Below are 15,506 nucleotides of genomic sequence, written 5' to 3' on the forward strand. Positions count from 1 at the left end.
GTCAAGGTTAAGCTCAATATTGTAGTTTACACACTAAACTAGATATTAAAGTTTGAGGACAAACTTTATGGTGGCTTGAAAAGCCGAGTCTAAAAGTTTGAAGTCGTTTTAAAGTGTAAATAACTGAAGCAGTTTTTATGAAGTTTGAAACAGTCGGCATAGATAAGTACATATATGTTAGCATGTTTCTAGGTTGTTGCTAGGCGGTTGCTAAAGTATTCTGAGTGGTTGCTAGGCAGTTGCTAACATCAATTAGCATGATTCTAGCATTAATTAGCATGTTACTAGCATTTTTCTAGCATGAATTAGCATGTTACTAGCATGAATTAGCAAGTAACTAGCATGATTCTAACATAAATTAGCATGTAACTAGCATGATTCTACCATGAATTAGCATGATTCTAGCATGAATTAGCATGTAACTAGCATGATTCTAGCATGAATTAGCATGATTCTAGCATGAATTAGCATGTAACTAGCATGATTATAGCATGGATTAGCATGTATTAGCATGTTGTTAGCATGATTCTAGCATGAATTAGCATGTTTCTAGCATAGTTCTAGCATGATTTAGCATGTTACTAACATGATTCTAGCACGAATTAGCATGTTATTAGCATGATCCTAGCATGTTGCTAGCATGATCCTAGCATGAATTAGCATGTTACTAGCATGATTCTAGCATGTTACTAGCATGATCCTAGCACGAATTAGCATGTTACTAGCATGAATTAGCATGTTACTAGCATGATTCTAGCATGAATTAGCATGTTGTTAGCATGATTCTAGGATGAATTAGCATGTTACTAGCATGTTTCTAGCATGAATTAGCATGTTGTTAGCATGATTCTGGCATGAATTAGCATGTTACTAGCATGAATTGGCATGTTACTAGCATGATTCTAGCATGAATTAGCATGTTGTTAGCATGATTCTAGCATGAATTAGCATGTTACTAGCATGTTTCTAGCATGAATTAGCATGATTCTAGCATGAATTAGCATGTTTCTAGCATAGTTCTAGCATGATTTAGCATGTTACTAGCATGATTCTAGCATGAATTAGCATGTTATTAGCATGATCCTAGCATGACTTAGCATGTAACTAGCATGATTCTAGCATGAATTAGCATGTCACTAGCATGATATTAGCAGTTTAAAATTTTTTATGAACCATTTTAAGGTCAAAATTAATAGCCCCTTTAAGTCATGTGTACTTATATAGCGCATTTATTGTGTATGGCCATACACCCAAAGCGCTTCACAATCATGAGGGGGGTCTCTCCACACCACCACCAGTGTGCAGCATCCACTTGGATGATGCGACGGCAGGCACAGGACAGCGGCGCCAGTGCGCTCACCACACACCAGCTATTGGTGAAGGGAAGAGACAGTGATAAGAGCCAATTCAGAGGATAGGAATGATTGGGAGGCCATGATGGGTAAGGGCCAATTGAGGGACTTTGGCCAGGACACCAGGGTAACACCCCTGCTTTTTACGAGGAGTGCCATGGGATTTTTAATGACCACAGAGAGTCAGGACCTCGGTTTAACGTCTCTTCCAAAAGACGGCGTCCACTGACAATATAGTGTCCCCTTCACTTTTACTGGGGCATTAGGACTCACACAGACCACAGGTTGAGTGCCCCTTGCTGGCCTCTCTAACACCACTTCCAACAGCAACCTAGTTTTCCCATGTGGTCTCCCATCCAGGTACTGACCAGGCTCAGCCCTGCTTAGCTTCAGCAATAGTCTACAGAACAAACCATCATTATACAATAACTTGCCTAATTACCCTAACCTGCCTAGTTAACCTATTAACCTAGTTAAGCCTTTAAATGTCACTTTAAGCTGTATAGAAGTGTCTTGAGGAATATCTAGTCTAATATTATTTACTGTCATCATGACAAAGATAAAATAAATCAGTTATTAGAGATGAGTTATTATAACTATTATGATTAGAAATGTGTTGAAAAAAATCTCTCCGTTAAACAGAAATTGTGGAAAAAAATAAACAGGGTGGCTAATAACTCTGACTACAACTGTATATAGTATATAGCTGAAGTCAGAATTATTAGCCCACCTGAATGAGCCCCCCTAATTACCCCAACCTAGGCAGGTTAGGGTAATTAGGCAAGTTATTGTATAACGATGGTTTGTTCTGTAGACTATAGAAAAAAATATATAGCTTAAAGGGGCTAATAATAATGACCTTAAATGTTTCATAAAAAATTAAAAACTGCTTTTATTCTAGCCGAAATAAAACAAGTAAGACTTTCTCCAGAAGAAAAAATATTATCAGGCATACTGTGAAAATTTCCTTGCTCTGTTAAACATAATTTGGGAAATATTTAAAAAAAAGAACAAAAAATTCAAAGGGGGGCTAATAACTCTGACCTCAACTAAATATATAGCGATTAATTGTTCATTTCCTTGTTAAAACTTTTTGTTCAAACCATCTATGACGACAAATATAAAGATTATATTTTAGAAACAGCTTCTATTTCTGCGATGTCGTGGCTGAACAACAGCATAAACTACTGTAACAATGATCATCTCAAGCATCGAAAACATGGGGAAAATAAGATTGAAGTTTGAATTTTATTTTAATTTCTCCCCCAGTTACGATTAACGATGCAGCGAAGATGGATGTAGATGAGCGTCTGCATGTTTATTGTCTTGCGTTTCTTTTCTCTGCCTTTTCTTAATGTAGAACTTGCTGCCATTTCTTCCATTTAACCGATATCTGCAAGTGTTTAGGCTCTTTGTGTACAAACACTGATGGGACGACACTGGTTTGAATGACCACTTCCTCTTTAAATCAGTAGCCGCTTTAATAAAGGTATTAAACTCAACAGGCATCTTCTCATTCCTTTTTTTTCCCCTTCGTATCACTAGGAAAGCAGCAAAGACACACATCACTTCTCTTTTCTGTGACGTTTGTCTGAAAATTACTAGTAAAATTCGCACAATGCGCATACTCCATCAGTATTTTGTATTTGCAGTTGTGTTGTGTTGACAACAGAAACATATCAAGCACCAGTAGGAGTGCGACCATTTGGTAGCCTACGGTGGCCCGCATAGTCAAAAATATGTATAAAACCATGTTTTTTTGCTTTTTCTAAATAACACAACTCTTTTTTGTTCTAGATATTTCATTTAGAGACTTTCTTTAAACTAAATTCTTGATACCCAGGGATCTCTTAAAGATGTTGTGTTTGCAAAGAGCAGAAAGAGCCATTGTGAAGAATCTTACATGGAGGTAACATTTGAGCAGGGTTGTGTCGATGATCTGCAGGAGTTTCTTGCGGCTCTTGATGGTGGGCGTTCCTTCCATGAGCGGCGAGGTGGTCGACGGGTCAGAGTCGTTCAGCTGCTTCACTAAATGACTGCGTTTCTGTCAAAAACACAAGGATAAAAGAAGATGTAGGAAGATCAAAAAAAGGGAACAACACTCCCATCAGTATGATCCTGCATACCTGTGTCAGGTAGTCTATGAGGGCGAGGTGGGCTTTTTCCAGTTCAGCTCCAGAGAGAGGGGGCAGAGGGTTTGGGTAGTGCAGCTGTTTGCGGTAGTCAGAGGGAAGCAGATCTGGGTACAGTCCAATAACATGAGTGGGATCTACAAGAGGGAAGAGCACATCAGCTTTTACACATCAGATACACTACTGCACTGTAAAAAGTGATTGATTACTTAAAAAAAAAAGGGAGTAAATCTGTTGCTTTAAAAACAACAAGTTGATTTTACTAATAAAAAATCAGTAAACACATTGACTTAACTTTTGTAATTGTGCACATTTTGTTTACTTAATAGTTATAAGGCAACACGTTTCCAATCTTTTCTTAAGTGAAATCAACTGATCGATTTCTACAGTGTGCAGGGAATGTTGGGAGTCAATTTTGAGGCTTTAAAGCAGAGGTGTCCAAACTCGGTCCTGGAGGGCCGGTGTCCTGCAAATTTTAGTTCCAACCCTAATTAAACACACCTGAACCAGCTAATCAAGCTCTTACTAGGTGTACTAGAAACTTCCAGGAAGGTGGTAAAGGAAGTTGGAGCTAAACTGTGCAGGACACCGGCCCTCCAGGACCGAGTTTGGACCCTGCTTTAAAGTAATAGTTCAGCCAAAAATGAAGATTCACTCACTCTTTACTCAACCTCACTTGGTTTCAAAGCTTCGTGAGTTTCTTTCCTCGTTTGAACAAACACAAAAAATAATATTTTGACGAAAGCTTAAACCCTGAAACCATTGACTTCTATTTTAGCAAACTTTAAATAAATACTATAGAAGTTAAAGGTTTTTTAAAAACATCTTCTTTGTGTTAAACAGAAGAAACAAAACAATGAAGATTTGAAACAAGTTAAATAGGAGTTAATTATGATAGAACTTTCATTTTTGAGTGAGCTATGACTGAAGAATTGACAGTCGATTTCAATGTACAGAATCAATTTTATAATGAGAATCGACTCCTCAGTTTAAAAGAACTAATTATTTTGACTCTCTAGCTCAGAGGTTTTCAAACTGTGGGGCATGCCCCACCAGGGGGGCGCCAACATCTATTAAGGGGGGCGTGAGACATTGAGGCATGCAAATAAGGAGTAAGGACTGGTGGAAGAGGGCTTTTTCATGGAATTTAATAACACACGCCAAATGGAAAGAAAAAAAGTCTGCAGTCCTTTACTGACAGCCGCGTGTGTGGATCTTGTCAGAAAATGGCGTAAAGTCTTACATGACTGTGTGTCCTACAAGGTTGAAAACTAATGATGATGCTAATTAAGATCAGATGGCCAATTAATTGGTTATTAGAATCATTTTTATACCATAACCATATACTTATACCAGTGAGTTCTTTCTAACAGCAGTATTAACAGCAGTATTATGTTACACAGCAATATCAAAATAACAGATTTTGTAAATGTATATAGTTCCTTCTAGCGTAATTACTACTGGCAGGGTTTGAAAATAAAAAATAAATAAATAAAAAAAAGAAACGCAACAACGAGGAACTGATTCTTGGAATTGAGTCTATTGATTCCAGAAACTGGAATGGTAACGGTGTCAGGTTAAAAAATGATTGGAATCATCTAACAGTCATACTGTAGAGCAGGTAGGATGCAATTTTGTTATAAGCTGAGCATATTAGCACCTCTGGTTCCTACGTTCAGTAAAAAAAAACTCATCGGATGAACTCAATTTAATTACCAACAAAAATAATTTACACAATTAAATGAAATTGAGTTGGTCCAACATGATTTTATGATTTTTATCTGTATTTTTATTTAACTTAAACTAAATAGTCTGATAAACTAAAGTGAAGATTAAGTTTTTCTAATAACTTTAATCACTACAGATTACTTTTATTGTCAACATTTCCCTCTCTTAATTCAATCCCACGCAAAGCATGCTGGGAACTACAAATCCCCCAACCAGGTAATTGGTCCAGCACAATTCCATCATGTTGTCCAACACAAGTTAACTTAATGGTTTACAAATTTAGGTGGACTGAACATAAAACAAATAAATTTAACAGGTTGAACAAGCAGCAGTAATGTTTTTTGTGAGTGTACGTCCTTTTTTTGGGGGAGACAAAATTTCTGCTGACCAGTTACTTCTACAGCCTCAATGACGCTTTAAAATTGCGCTCTTGTGATCTATTTGCTCAGGAAAATGTTTTTAGCTTGAATTTAGGCATCAAAATCAATACAAAGTTCACAAAATGAATAATAATCAAACTTTTGTGGTCACATTTTCTGAAATAATCTTAAAGACAATGGAAAAATGTTTTTTTTGTATGTTTTGGACGTCCAGGGTGATGCAAATTTACAGGTTGGCCTTAAAAACACATCCTCACTGCAGCACTATAACTACTTAATAACAACACTAAAAAGTATTTACAACAACAACAAAAACTGTTGAAATTGTGAAACTGTACAATGACCTGCTGATTGTAATTTGACATAGTACCTCTGTACTTCTTACTTAGATTTTTTTGCATTTGTTTTATAGATCCTTATTCTTATTTTCTTACTATTACATGTATGCATTTAAAATTTTATTCAATATGAAATGTGTTGTTTATACTTGCAACACAAAAAATACATCTTCACTGCAGTGTTCTACTGAAGTGGTTCTTAAAGTGGGGGTCGGGACCCCCTGGGGGGGTCACGGTACAATAATAGGGGGTTGCTTGGGGATTTCCATAAGTCAAATAAATTTTATTAAACTATTAGAATAGTGTTTGATCCACTCCAAATTCACACACATATACTGCATTTCATTTATAACAAAAGAAACTTGACACTGGAGGCAAATCATTTCAAAAACCAAAATGCAAAAAGGTATGCTTTATAGGAATTTGAAAGTGAAAGCAAACTTCATCCCACAGCACTAAAATAGCCAAGAGTGTTTGTGAAATTGAAAAGCAAAAGCAGACAACGTGTGAGCATGCATTCAGAGCGGGCGCCTTCAGTGTTCTTAAGAATGTAGCATGTAACAGCTTCATTCAGGAGGGTTTGAAAACGCTCTGGGAGGTGATTCCTGTCCTGGAGCCGATTCCGGCATTAGGTCCATCAAGAGTTTTTAAAAATTATAATAATAAATAACAACTACGAAGCATTTTCAGTTTCAGAATTTTCATTTTGATGCATCCATCATATTTACCAAATAAAGAATTGCACATCGGCCCGTCATCCTGTGTTGCATTTATAATCTCACTGACACACAAGTCCACTCACCTGTCCCTAACTTAGCAAAGCCCTGCATGGAGTCATCGAAGCGCTTCTGGCAGAACAGGTTAAATGCAAACAAGTTCTGAATGTGATGGATTTGTTGCCTCTTGTCTGTATCTGAATCATCCTTCATTTTCTGCAGAAAGAGAACAACAAGAAAACAAGGTTAGCCTACGATAAACATTGTTCCCTCTGCATGTGGTATTTACTAGGTGATAAAGCCAGAGTTTGAGTTTCTCACCGCTAGCTGAAGAGCCAGTTCAAACTGTTTGTCCTGTAGCAGCTGCCGTATCTGGCTGGCTATAGACACCGGCACCAAACGCCAGACAAAATGATTGCTAGCGACGTACACAACGTTTGACCTGTGAAATTAAAGAGGGGAAGATAATCAGTGCATCTTTCAACAAAACATAGATTTTAAACATCATCTGGGTGCAAGATTGCTTTAAACATTAAAGTCCGCATGAACCGGAAGCTGCGACCTGTTTTTTGTATTGTGACGCGGTTTCTAAAGAAACAGAACTGAGAAAACAGTGGGCGTGGCTGTTTTTTTTTTTTACTGCGGGCTGATTGGATGTAGTAAAGTAGCCATTTCATTCAGAAAGATGGGGTAAGGGGTTTGGGGAGAGTTATTACAACCTAATAGGGTAATCCTGCTCACCAGAATGTTAGCCCCGCCCAATACCGTTAACATGTCTTCCACTAATCGGTGAGTGTGTGTGCAGACCTCACCCCGCGGAGGTGATGAAGCGTGGTCTCTGCAGCTCTACGCTCTGTACCAAGAGTCTGGGCTCGACTGTGCGGATCTCCACATATCTCGGTAACACTGCAATGATGTATGGTGGCTGGTGCTCTGATGAAAGACATTCAAGATGGGATAAGTGGAACACAGTTAATTGGCTATCCTACTTTTCCTGATCAAACATGTTTGCAAGTTGAAATTGGGAATCTTTTTTTGAATTACGACCATTGTCATACCCATAGCAACAGGGATGTCAGTCCAGTTGAGGGCACATTTCTGAGTGCAGACGCCTTCTTCATTTAAGACAACCGTGAGGTCATCCTGACCCACCGCTACCTTCCCATCAGCCAGTGGGGCCACCAAAGGCTCCAGCTGTTTTCCTGTGGGGAACAGTTCCTTGATTGAGCCACGTCCATCCATCTGAAGAGAAAAGCCAGCAGATTGGGCTAAAATGAGTGAATGTTCATACTGCGATACAGACGTAGCTGCAGTGAAATTGATTTTAATAGATGCAAAAGATTAAATAAAATGAATCCAGATTCCATTTTTTTTATTGCAGTAACAACAATGTACATAAAACAGACCAACAATATAGTAAAAACCATACAGAAATTACTTTTACTTACGAAAAGGGAAATATGAATCACATTTGAAGTACTAGTACATTTGAAGACTACATTTTCGTCTGTCATTAAAATAAAAACTGGAGGCAGTGTGTAAATATGATTGACACAACATGGGGTGAAATTTATTTTTTAATGTGCAATGATCTGAGCTGGAAGTTGCTGCAGACTTTAATAAGAGTACGATAGAGGCATTTCCAGCTGAAATTGAATATTGAGTAGGGGGCGGGGTTTGTTTTTGAGCTCCTCCTCTCATCTTTCACCCACAGTAAATTAACGGTTGAGGGGCGTGGTTATGCATATTTTACCCACACAGAGAGAGAAGGACTGCCATTTCAAGGATGAAGCAAATGGTTAGATTTTGATTAGAGTTTACCAAAACAAGTGGATTCACTTGACATATTAAAGGTTAGTTCATATTCGACAAATCCGCAAGTGTGCTTGGTTCGTGCAGCAAATGTGACTGCGTTAGTGGAAGTTTGTTTTAGGTGCATGCGATATCATTTCAGCTGGCGTTTCAACATTTTTTGTAACTTCACACGCTGCTCCTTATCTGAAGATGCATGACTTAGAGCCGACTCTGGGCTTATTAAGTAAATTGCATTTTTATTTTATAGTATATGCACACAGCTATATATATTTACTTCACATAATTGTACTAAAACAAACATTTTTTTGAGTCTCCTACAAATTTATCAACAACTTATTCAATTTATATATAGTTCGATTCCTTCATTCAGCAAAATTTGATATCTGTAGGTCACACTCACCAAACTGTATTATTTTTTTTGTAAAGGAAATGAAAACTGCAATCGGTGCATCTCTAATTTCCATAAATAAGTTCATTATTAATATGAAATTAAAAAAGAGATATGAAGCAATTGCATTGTCTTCTTCTTTACTATCGTTTCATCATGACAGTTACTCTGCTGTTGCAAATAATAGTACCACAGAGAGCGCGTCAACTCAAGTATAAACACCTTGTACGTTTGGTGAGGTTTGCAGCACCACGCCAACCAGCCTTAATAGTTCACCTTAAGAATGTGTGCAAGTAAAATAAACTTTGTAGCTTTGATTTCATTCAATAAATATTTATTTATTATTTATTTATTTATTGCCACATCAGCAACTTATGGCTATTTCGTGGCTTTAAGATTTGCATAAAATATAACATGACAAAGATAAATTCATATTACATTAAAAAAGTTACTAAGACAAATATATAAATAAATAAAATTAACACAAAAATATATATTTAAAGTTAAATATGATATTTCAGTTTAATTTTTTATAAATAATTTAAAGGAAGACTTCTTTAAAAATGTCCATCAAAGGACTCTCCTTAAAAAAATTGTCTAATGGTAATAAAACATCCACATTCCAACTAAATATGTTTCATGGTAAGAGCAGCCTGGCAGTAATTACATTTGGGTGGTTCTTCAGTATTCAGTAAATATAAATGTGTCAGCCTAGAAATGTCCAATTTAACATCTAGAATAGACAGTCTGATCATGCCTGGTCTCAAAATTATAATTTGCCAAGTGTCTTTCATTTATTTTCGGGATAATTTCATGTAATTTATTATTTATGCAGTTGTCCCATTCTCTTTGCCATGCTTCGTGTATGTACAAATTGAGCAAGTCCTCAGGAGGAATTAAACATTCTGTCACATTCAAGGAGATAGCCTGTTTTACTCCCGCCAAATGCTTTTCGTTTAAAAGATAACAAGCTGGTATTGACACGAATGAGGAGCTTGCTATGTTAATGGTTACTTATTTTCTTACCCGTATCAGATAGTAGTCTCGTTTGGAACCCACGCATATGGAGTTCTCACACCACGCCATGGACTTGGGAAAGTCTGAAGCAGTGACATCTCCCTACAGCAATTACCAAACAAGAATTAGCCTATTGTTACTTTTACTGTTACCAAAAATACCCTGTTTCTGTGTTTCCAAACATGAATCAACCTGTAGTTCATGGAATTCTCTGTCCTTCCAGTAATAAAGCTGAATTTTCTTCTTGACTGCAACACACATGCGCAGTTTAGCCTCACCAGATTCAGACTGCTGGAGGAAGAGAGAAAGAGGAAGAGGAACATCAGTTTCAAAAAGGGATCTGAAGTTAGTGACAGGTGGTTAACTGAATATGCATGACTAACCAAAATGTCATTTTAGCAAAAATATGTAGGGCAGAAGACATTGACGGAAAAGTTGATGTTGAGGTCTCAAATGGCAATTTTTGATTGTGTTAGTATCTTTAAAGTATAAAAAAAGTGATATTAAAATGTGCGTTTTGTGTTTGTCAAGTTTATTATTAACCACCCAGCCAAATCTGAATGATAAAAAAGCCAAGAAACTAAAATAAGTCATGACAATTTTATAAAAATAGGCAGAACTCACTGCTCTCAAATGACAGGGGCGAGTCCACTGGCAGCACCGAGACCACGCCCATTCATGGGAACACATATATCTCTCAACTGTCGTTACATGCTACTGATGCTGTGAGGTGATCGTGCTACCCACTGCACCACCGTGACGCCCCTCATAATACATTAAAGCAGTGTTTCCCAACCCTGTTCCTGGAGGCACACCAACAGTACATATTTTGTATATCTCCCTTATCTGACTCATTCGTGTCAGGTTTTGGGGTCCTTTCTAATGTTCTGCTGAGTTGATTCAGGTGTCTTTGATTAGGGAGAGGTTGAAAATGTGTACTGTTGGTGTGCCTTCAGAAACAGGGTTGGGAAACACTGCATTAAAGTATGACTAGACATTTTTACATATATTAAAATTTTTATTTTAAAAGTAATGCTTGTTATGTAATAATATTACTTTTCTAAAGTAACGAATAAAGTAATGCATTACCTTAAAAAAAAAAAAAGTAATATTATTTGAGTTTTACAAAATATATTGGCTTTTACAAATATGTTGGAGAATAAAAATTAGGTTGAATCACACACTCAATGAGAGAACAGACAGTCGGCTCGCACTCATCATCAGGTCTCGTTTTTGACAGCAGATGAGTCAGTGTTACTGTTATAGTAACCGAATAACTCGACAACTACGTTCAATTTATTGAACTGGACATGGAAAAAAAAACAATACTGGATGCAAAGCGCTACATCTGCACCCCACCTCCAGCTAAACAACAGATGATCGACGTCAGTTCACGCTCTCCAGGTAAAACAATTAATTCGAATAAACAAAAAAAAAAAAAATGGTGATTGCTTTTATTGTGGAGGAGATGCAGCCACTGTCTACTGTAGAAGCTACAATGTTTGTAATATAGTATGATTTTTTCTCTTTAGGGAAACGCTTTACACATTTGTTAAGACCCCGTGAAGCAATGTATTCAATGTATAAAGCTCAAAAATGTATTTTGATATTGGCATTTTTTTTTCGTCTTACTGTTCATTTTGTTTTTAAACATATTAAAGGCTTAAAATCTGTTTTAGCCTTAATACAAATTACTTCATGTTAGTACTCCTAGGCTTTATTGCAATCTTTATCTCAATGGACAGTGAGTTTACTTAACGAATAACACAACATACAAAAGTAGCAAACACATTACTTTACAGGCTTTCATTAATCTGCATATACAGCATGTAGAGCTCTGGGCTCAGAAAGTTCTCAAAATATAATTTGATCCTAGAATTTGGAAAATGAAGGTGTAGGTTATATAGGTGGCTGTTAAATGCAGAGCTTCTCTATAAAAACGGTGAAAAAACACGCGCAAGTTCTGAAAGAGATCAAACCTCAGGCAGGTAAGGAAAAGTAACGTAAAAGTAACTCAAAAGTAATATAACGCATTACTTTCCTCAAAAAGTAACTAAGTAACACAACTAGTTACTTTTTTGGGGGAGTAGCTGAATATTGTAATGCACTACTTTCAAAAGTAACTTTCCCCAACACTGGTGGTACGAAACAATTCTCAGAATTCTCTTTATCCAGCCTATAAAGCAACTGTGGCAGTGATTTGTAGTGCATATATTATGGCAGTTCTCTACACACCACCCAAGTGTCTTAGCAGAGAAACCTCATTCATGGGATGAAAAAGGCAAAAAAGGGCCTTTTTACATACCTGCAGGTCACAGGCAAATAATGTAGCCCCTTTAGCTTTTGATACCACAGTTATCTGCTGGAACGTGAGCAGGTCGTGAACGTGGATGTTGTTTTCTGGAATGATAAAAAGGTAAAAACACTGCTGTAACCAAGTAGGTAGGCAAGTAAGCCAGTCAAGTAAATAGATAAGTAAATCAATACTCACCCAACAAACTAACCAAAATCTTGTACTGTGAAACCACAAATAGCTGAGGGAGGAAACAGTTTGTAAGTGATGGCAAAAACAAGCAAACAGTCTTTTTTTAAAGAACCAGACTTAATTTTATATTATTTTAATAACATAATCTGACATGCATAGTAACAATGTGCAAATAAAGACAAACATTAGGATGAACTATCTTCAAACCTAATTTTGACTTTTAGCCTGAGATCTCAACTGTTAAACAATTTAAAAACCCTGTATTAATTAACTTAATCAGTATAGTTACCTGCTGAATCTTCTTGGAGAAGTTCTTATTGGATTTCTCTAATGTAACTTCAAACCTGTTTGTACCTGTGATTTAAAAAATATCAATTAATTGACAAGTGATAAAGCAAACAATCAATGCTACTCAATAAATATGAGCACAGATGGAAACGGAAGCTACACACCTGCATCTTTCTTGATCCTGTACTGCAGGAGATGACCTGGTTTGGTCCCCACAAGGAGCCAATCATCTGAAAACAAAGTAGGATTATCAACCTGAAGAGCAATTTGACAAAACAGTTCATCAACTTGGTCTGATTTAAATGGTCAGGTCCTTATCTTTGTTTTGGTGTTGCAAAACCACTATTTTTATATTCTTATTATTTTGTGTCATTCTACATTATTTCCCACCGCGTCATTAGCCTTAACAATATTGTTTTTATGTTATTTTTAACATTTTATAAAAAAAAAACAATACGTTTTCCGGAGCAAATCAGTTACATCTGTTCTTACTGTCTATCTGTCATCATTTGCTTATCATTCGTTTGATTCAAACCTGCTTGACTTTCTATCTTCTGTTGAACACAAAAGTAAATATTTTGGAAATCGGTAGCCATTGACGTCTACACTCACTGGCCATTTTATTAGGTATACCTTACTAGTACTGGGTGGGACCCGGTTTTGCCATCAGAACTGCCTTAATCCTTTGTGGCATGGATTCAACACAGTACTGGAAATATTCCTCAGAGGTTTTGCTCCAAATTGACATGATTGCATCACACAGTCGCTGTGGATTTGTCGGCTGCACATCCATGATGCCAACTCCCGTTCCACCACATCCCAAAGGTGCTCTATTGGATTGAGAACTGGTGACTGAGGAGGCCATTTGAGTACAGTGAACTCATTGTCATGTTCAAGAAACCAGTCTGAGATGATTCACGCATGACATGGTGCTTTATTTTGCTGGAAGTAGCCAACAGCAGATGGGTACACTGTGGTCATAAAGGGATGGACATGGTCAGCAACAATACTCAGGTAGGCTGTGGCGTTGACATGATGCTCAATTGGGACTAATGCGCCCAAAGTGTGCCAAGAATATTCCTCATAGTATTACCCCATCACCAGCAGCCTGAACCGTTGATACAAGGCAGGATGGATCCATGCTTTCATGTTGTTGATGCCAAATTCTGACCCGACCATCGGAATGTGGCAGCAGAAATCGAGACTCATCAGACCAGGCAACTTTTTCCAATCTTTTATTGTCCAGTTTTGGTGAGCCTGTGTGAATTGTAGCCTCAGTTTCCTGTTCTTAGCTGACAGGAGTGGCACCCAGTGTGGTCCTCTGCTGCTGTAGCTCATCTGTCTCAAGGTTGGACGTGTTGTGTGTTCAGAGATGCTCTTCTGCAGACCTTATATCAGTCTGGCCATTCTCCTCTGACCTCTGGCATCAACAAGGCGTTTGCGCCCACAGAACTGCCGCTCACTGGATATTTCCTCTTTGTCGGACCATTCTCTGTAAACTCTAGAGATGGTTGTGCGTGAAAATCCCAGAAGATCAGCAGTTTCTGAAATACTCAGACCAGCCCGTCTGGCACAAACAACCATGCCACATTTAAAGTCACTTAAATCCCCCTTTTCCCCATTCTGATGCTCGGTTTGAACTGCAGCAGATCGTTTTGACCATGTCTACATGCCTAAATAAATTGAGTTGCTGCCAAGTGATTGGCTGATTAGAATTTTGCGTTAACCAGCAGTTGGACAGGACCTAATAAAGTGGCCGGTGAGTGTATACTAGGGAAAAACTAAGATAGTCAATGGCTACCAGTTTCAAACATTCTCCACAATATCTCATATTGTTTAACAGAAAAAAGGAGCTTCTAAATGTTTGAAAGCACAAAAAGGTAAGCAAGTACATTTTTGAGTGAACTGCCCCTTTAAGCACAGCTTTATTTGGCTATAACATCATTTTGTTATGCAAACGCAACAGACACCTTAAGGACTTAAAACAGACATTATCGGACGGATGAAAATGCATTATTTATGACACCTAAGTGTTAAAAGTGTAGAAAGCAAAGGAAGTAAGAAAAGATGAGCAAAACTCACCCCAGGCCGCCAGACAGTCGATCTGGAGGGGCAGTTTCTCCAAGATGGGAACTGGTTCGTATGCGTCGTGCATCCTGGAACCACTAAACACTCGTAGAGAAATAAATAACCGAAAACCAGAAAACGAAAACACCCAAACACCGTAAAATCCCCTGACAATACTGTAAACAAAATGCGAAAACACTGCAAATTCACTTCTAGACCGATCGCTAACTTCTTAGTTAACCACTTTGAGTCTTGTCAAATGTCCCAGAATTGTCCCACTCCATCGCTGTTCAGTCACAGTGTCTAAAACAGCCGAGAAAAACACTGAAACCCCTTTGTTTTTGTTGCGTTGTCTTGTTAATGTGTCATGAAGAGTTGGCTAGTTAGCCTCCAAATACAACGTTAGTCCTTTAAACTCGCTGAAACCCAATGCTCGACGTCTAAATGTATTCATCCCATTGTCCTGCAGGTCGCAGTGCTTTTATTGTGTTTTTAACCGTTTAAATGTCCGTCGGTGAACAGCGACGTGTTCAGCGTTTGACAGCTAGCAGCGACATTTCTGTGTGTGCGCTGCAGCAACTTCCTGGAGCCGTGACGAGCACGTGACTGTGAGTGAGAGCGCGTGACGTGTGCGGCTGCTGTTATTAAAGAACCACAAGAGAAGCGCGTGCACTCCTGTACCACAAGATGATTGACATTCCGCACATAATTCCCTTAAACGAAGGTTTGACACGTATGTATTCGACAGTCTGAGGGTAAATTAAGAAATAACCCCCTTTTAAACATTTATTTAAATCCTC

At 37.8% G+C, this 15,506-nt stretch overlaps 1 protein-coding gene across 1 annotated transcript in view; it reads right to left on the reverse strand.

Moving 5' to 3' along the window:
* Positions 1-15,294, reverse strand: part of vps39 (VPS39 subunit of HOPS complex) — a 28,760-nt gene extending 13,466 nt beyond the window's left edge. The window contains exons 1-13 of the mRNA XM_056477195.1: positions 14,722-15,294; positions 12,804-12,869; positions 12,641-12,705; positions 12,358-12,400; positions 12,172-12,266; positions 10,059-10,157; positions 9,876-9,968; positions 7,705-7,888; positions 7,459-7,579; positions 6,968-7,088; positions 6,733-6,862; positions 3,479-3,621; positions 3,256-3,396 (exon numbers count right to left, since the gene is read on the reverse strand). Coding sequence (XP_056333170.1) covers positions 3,256-3,396; positions 3,479-3,621; positions 6,733-6,862; positions 6,968-7,088; positions 7,459-7,579; positions 7,705-7,888; positions 9,876-9,968; positions 10,059-10,157; positions 12,172-12,266; positions 12,358-12,400; positions 12,641-12,705; positions 12,804-12,869; positions 14,722-14,794 — 1,374 coding nt within the window. The 5' untranslated portion in view covers positions 14,795-15,294. The remainder of the gene's footprint in view (positions 1-3,255; positions 3,397-3,478; positions 3,622-6,732; positions 6,863-6,967; positions 7,089-7,458; positions 7,580-7,704; positions 7,889-9,875; positions 9,969-10,058; positions 10,158-12,171; positions 12,267-12,357; positions 12,401-12,640; positions 12,706-12,803; positions 12,870-14,721) is intronic.
* Between the last annotated feature and the right edge of the window lie 212 nt (positions 15,295-15,506).

This window comes from Danio aesculapii, chromosome 17, assembly GCF_903798145.1.
Source record: "Danio aesculapii chromosome 17, fDanAes4.1, whole genome shotgun sequence".
Taxonomy (NCBI): Eukaryota; Metazoa; Chordata; class Actinopteri; order Cypriniformes; family Danionidae; genus Danio; species Danio aesculapii.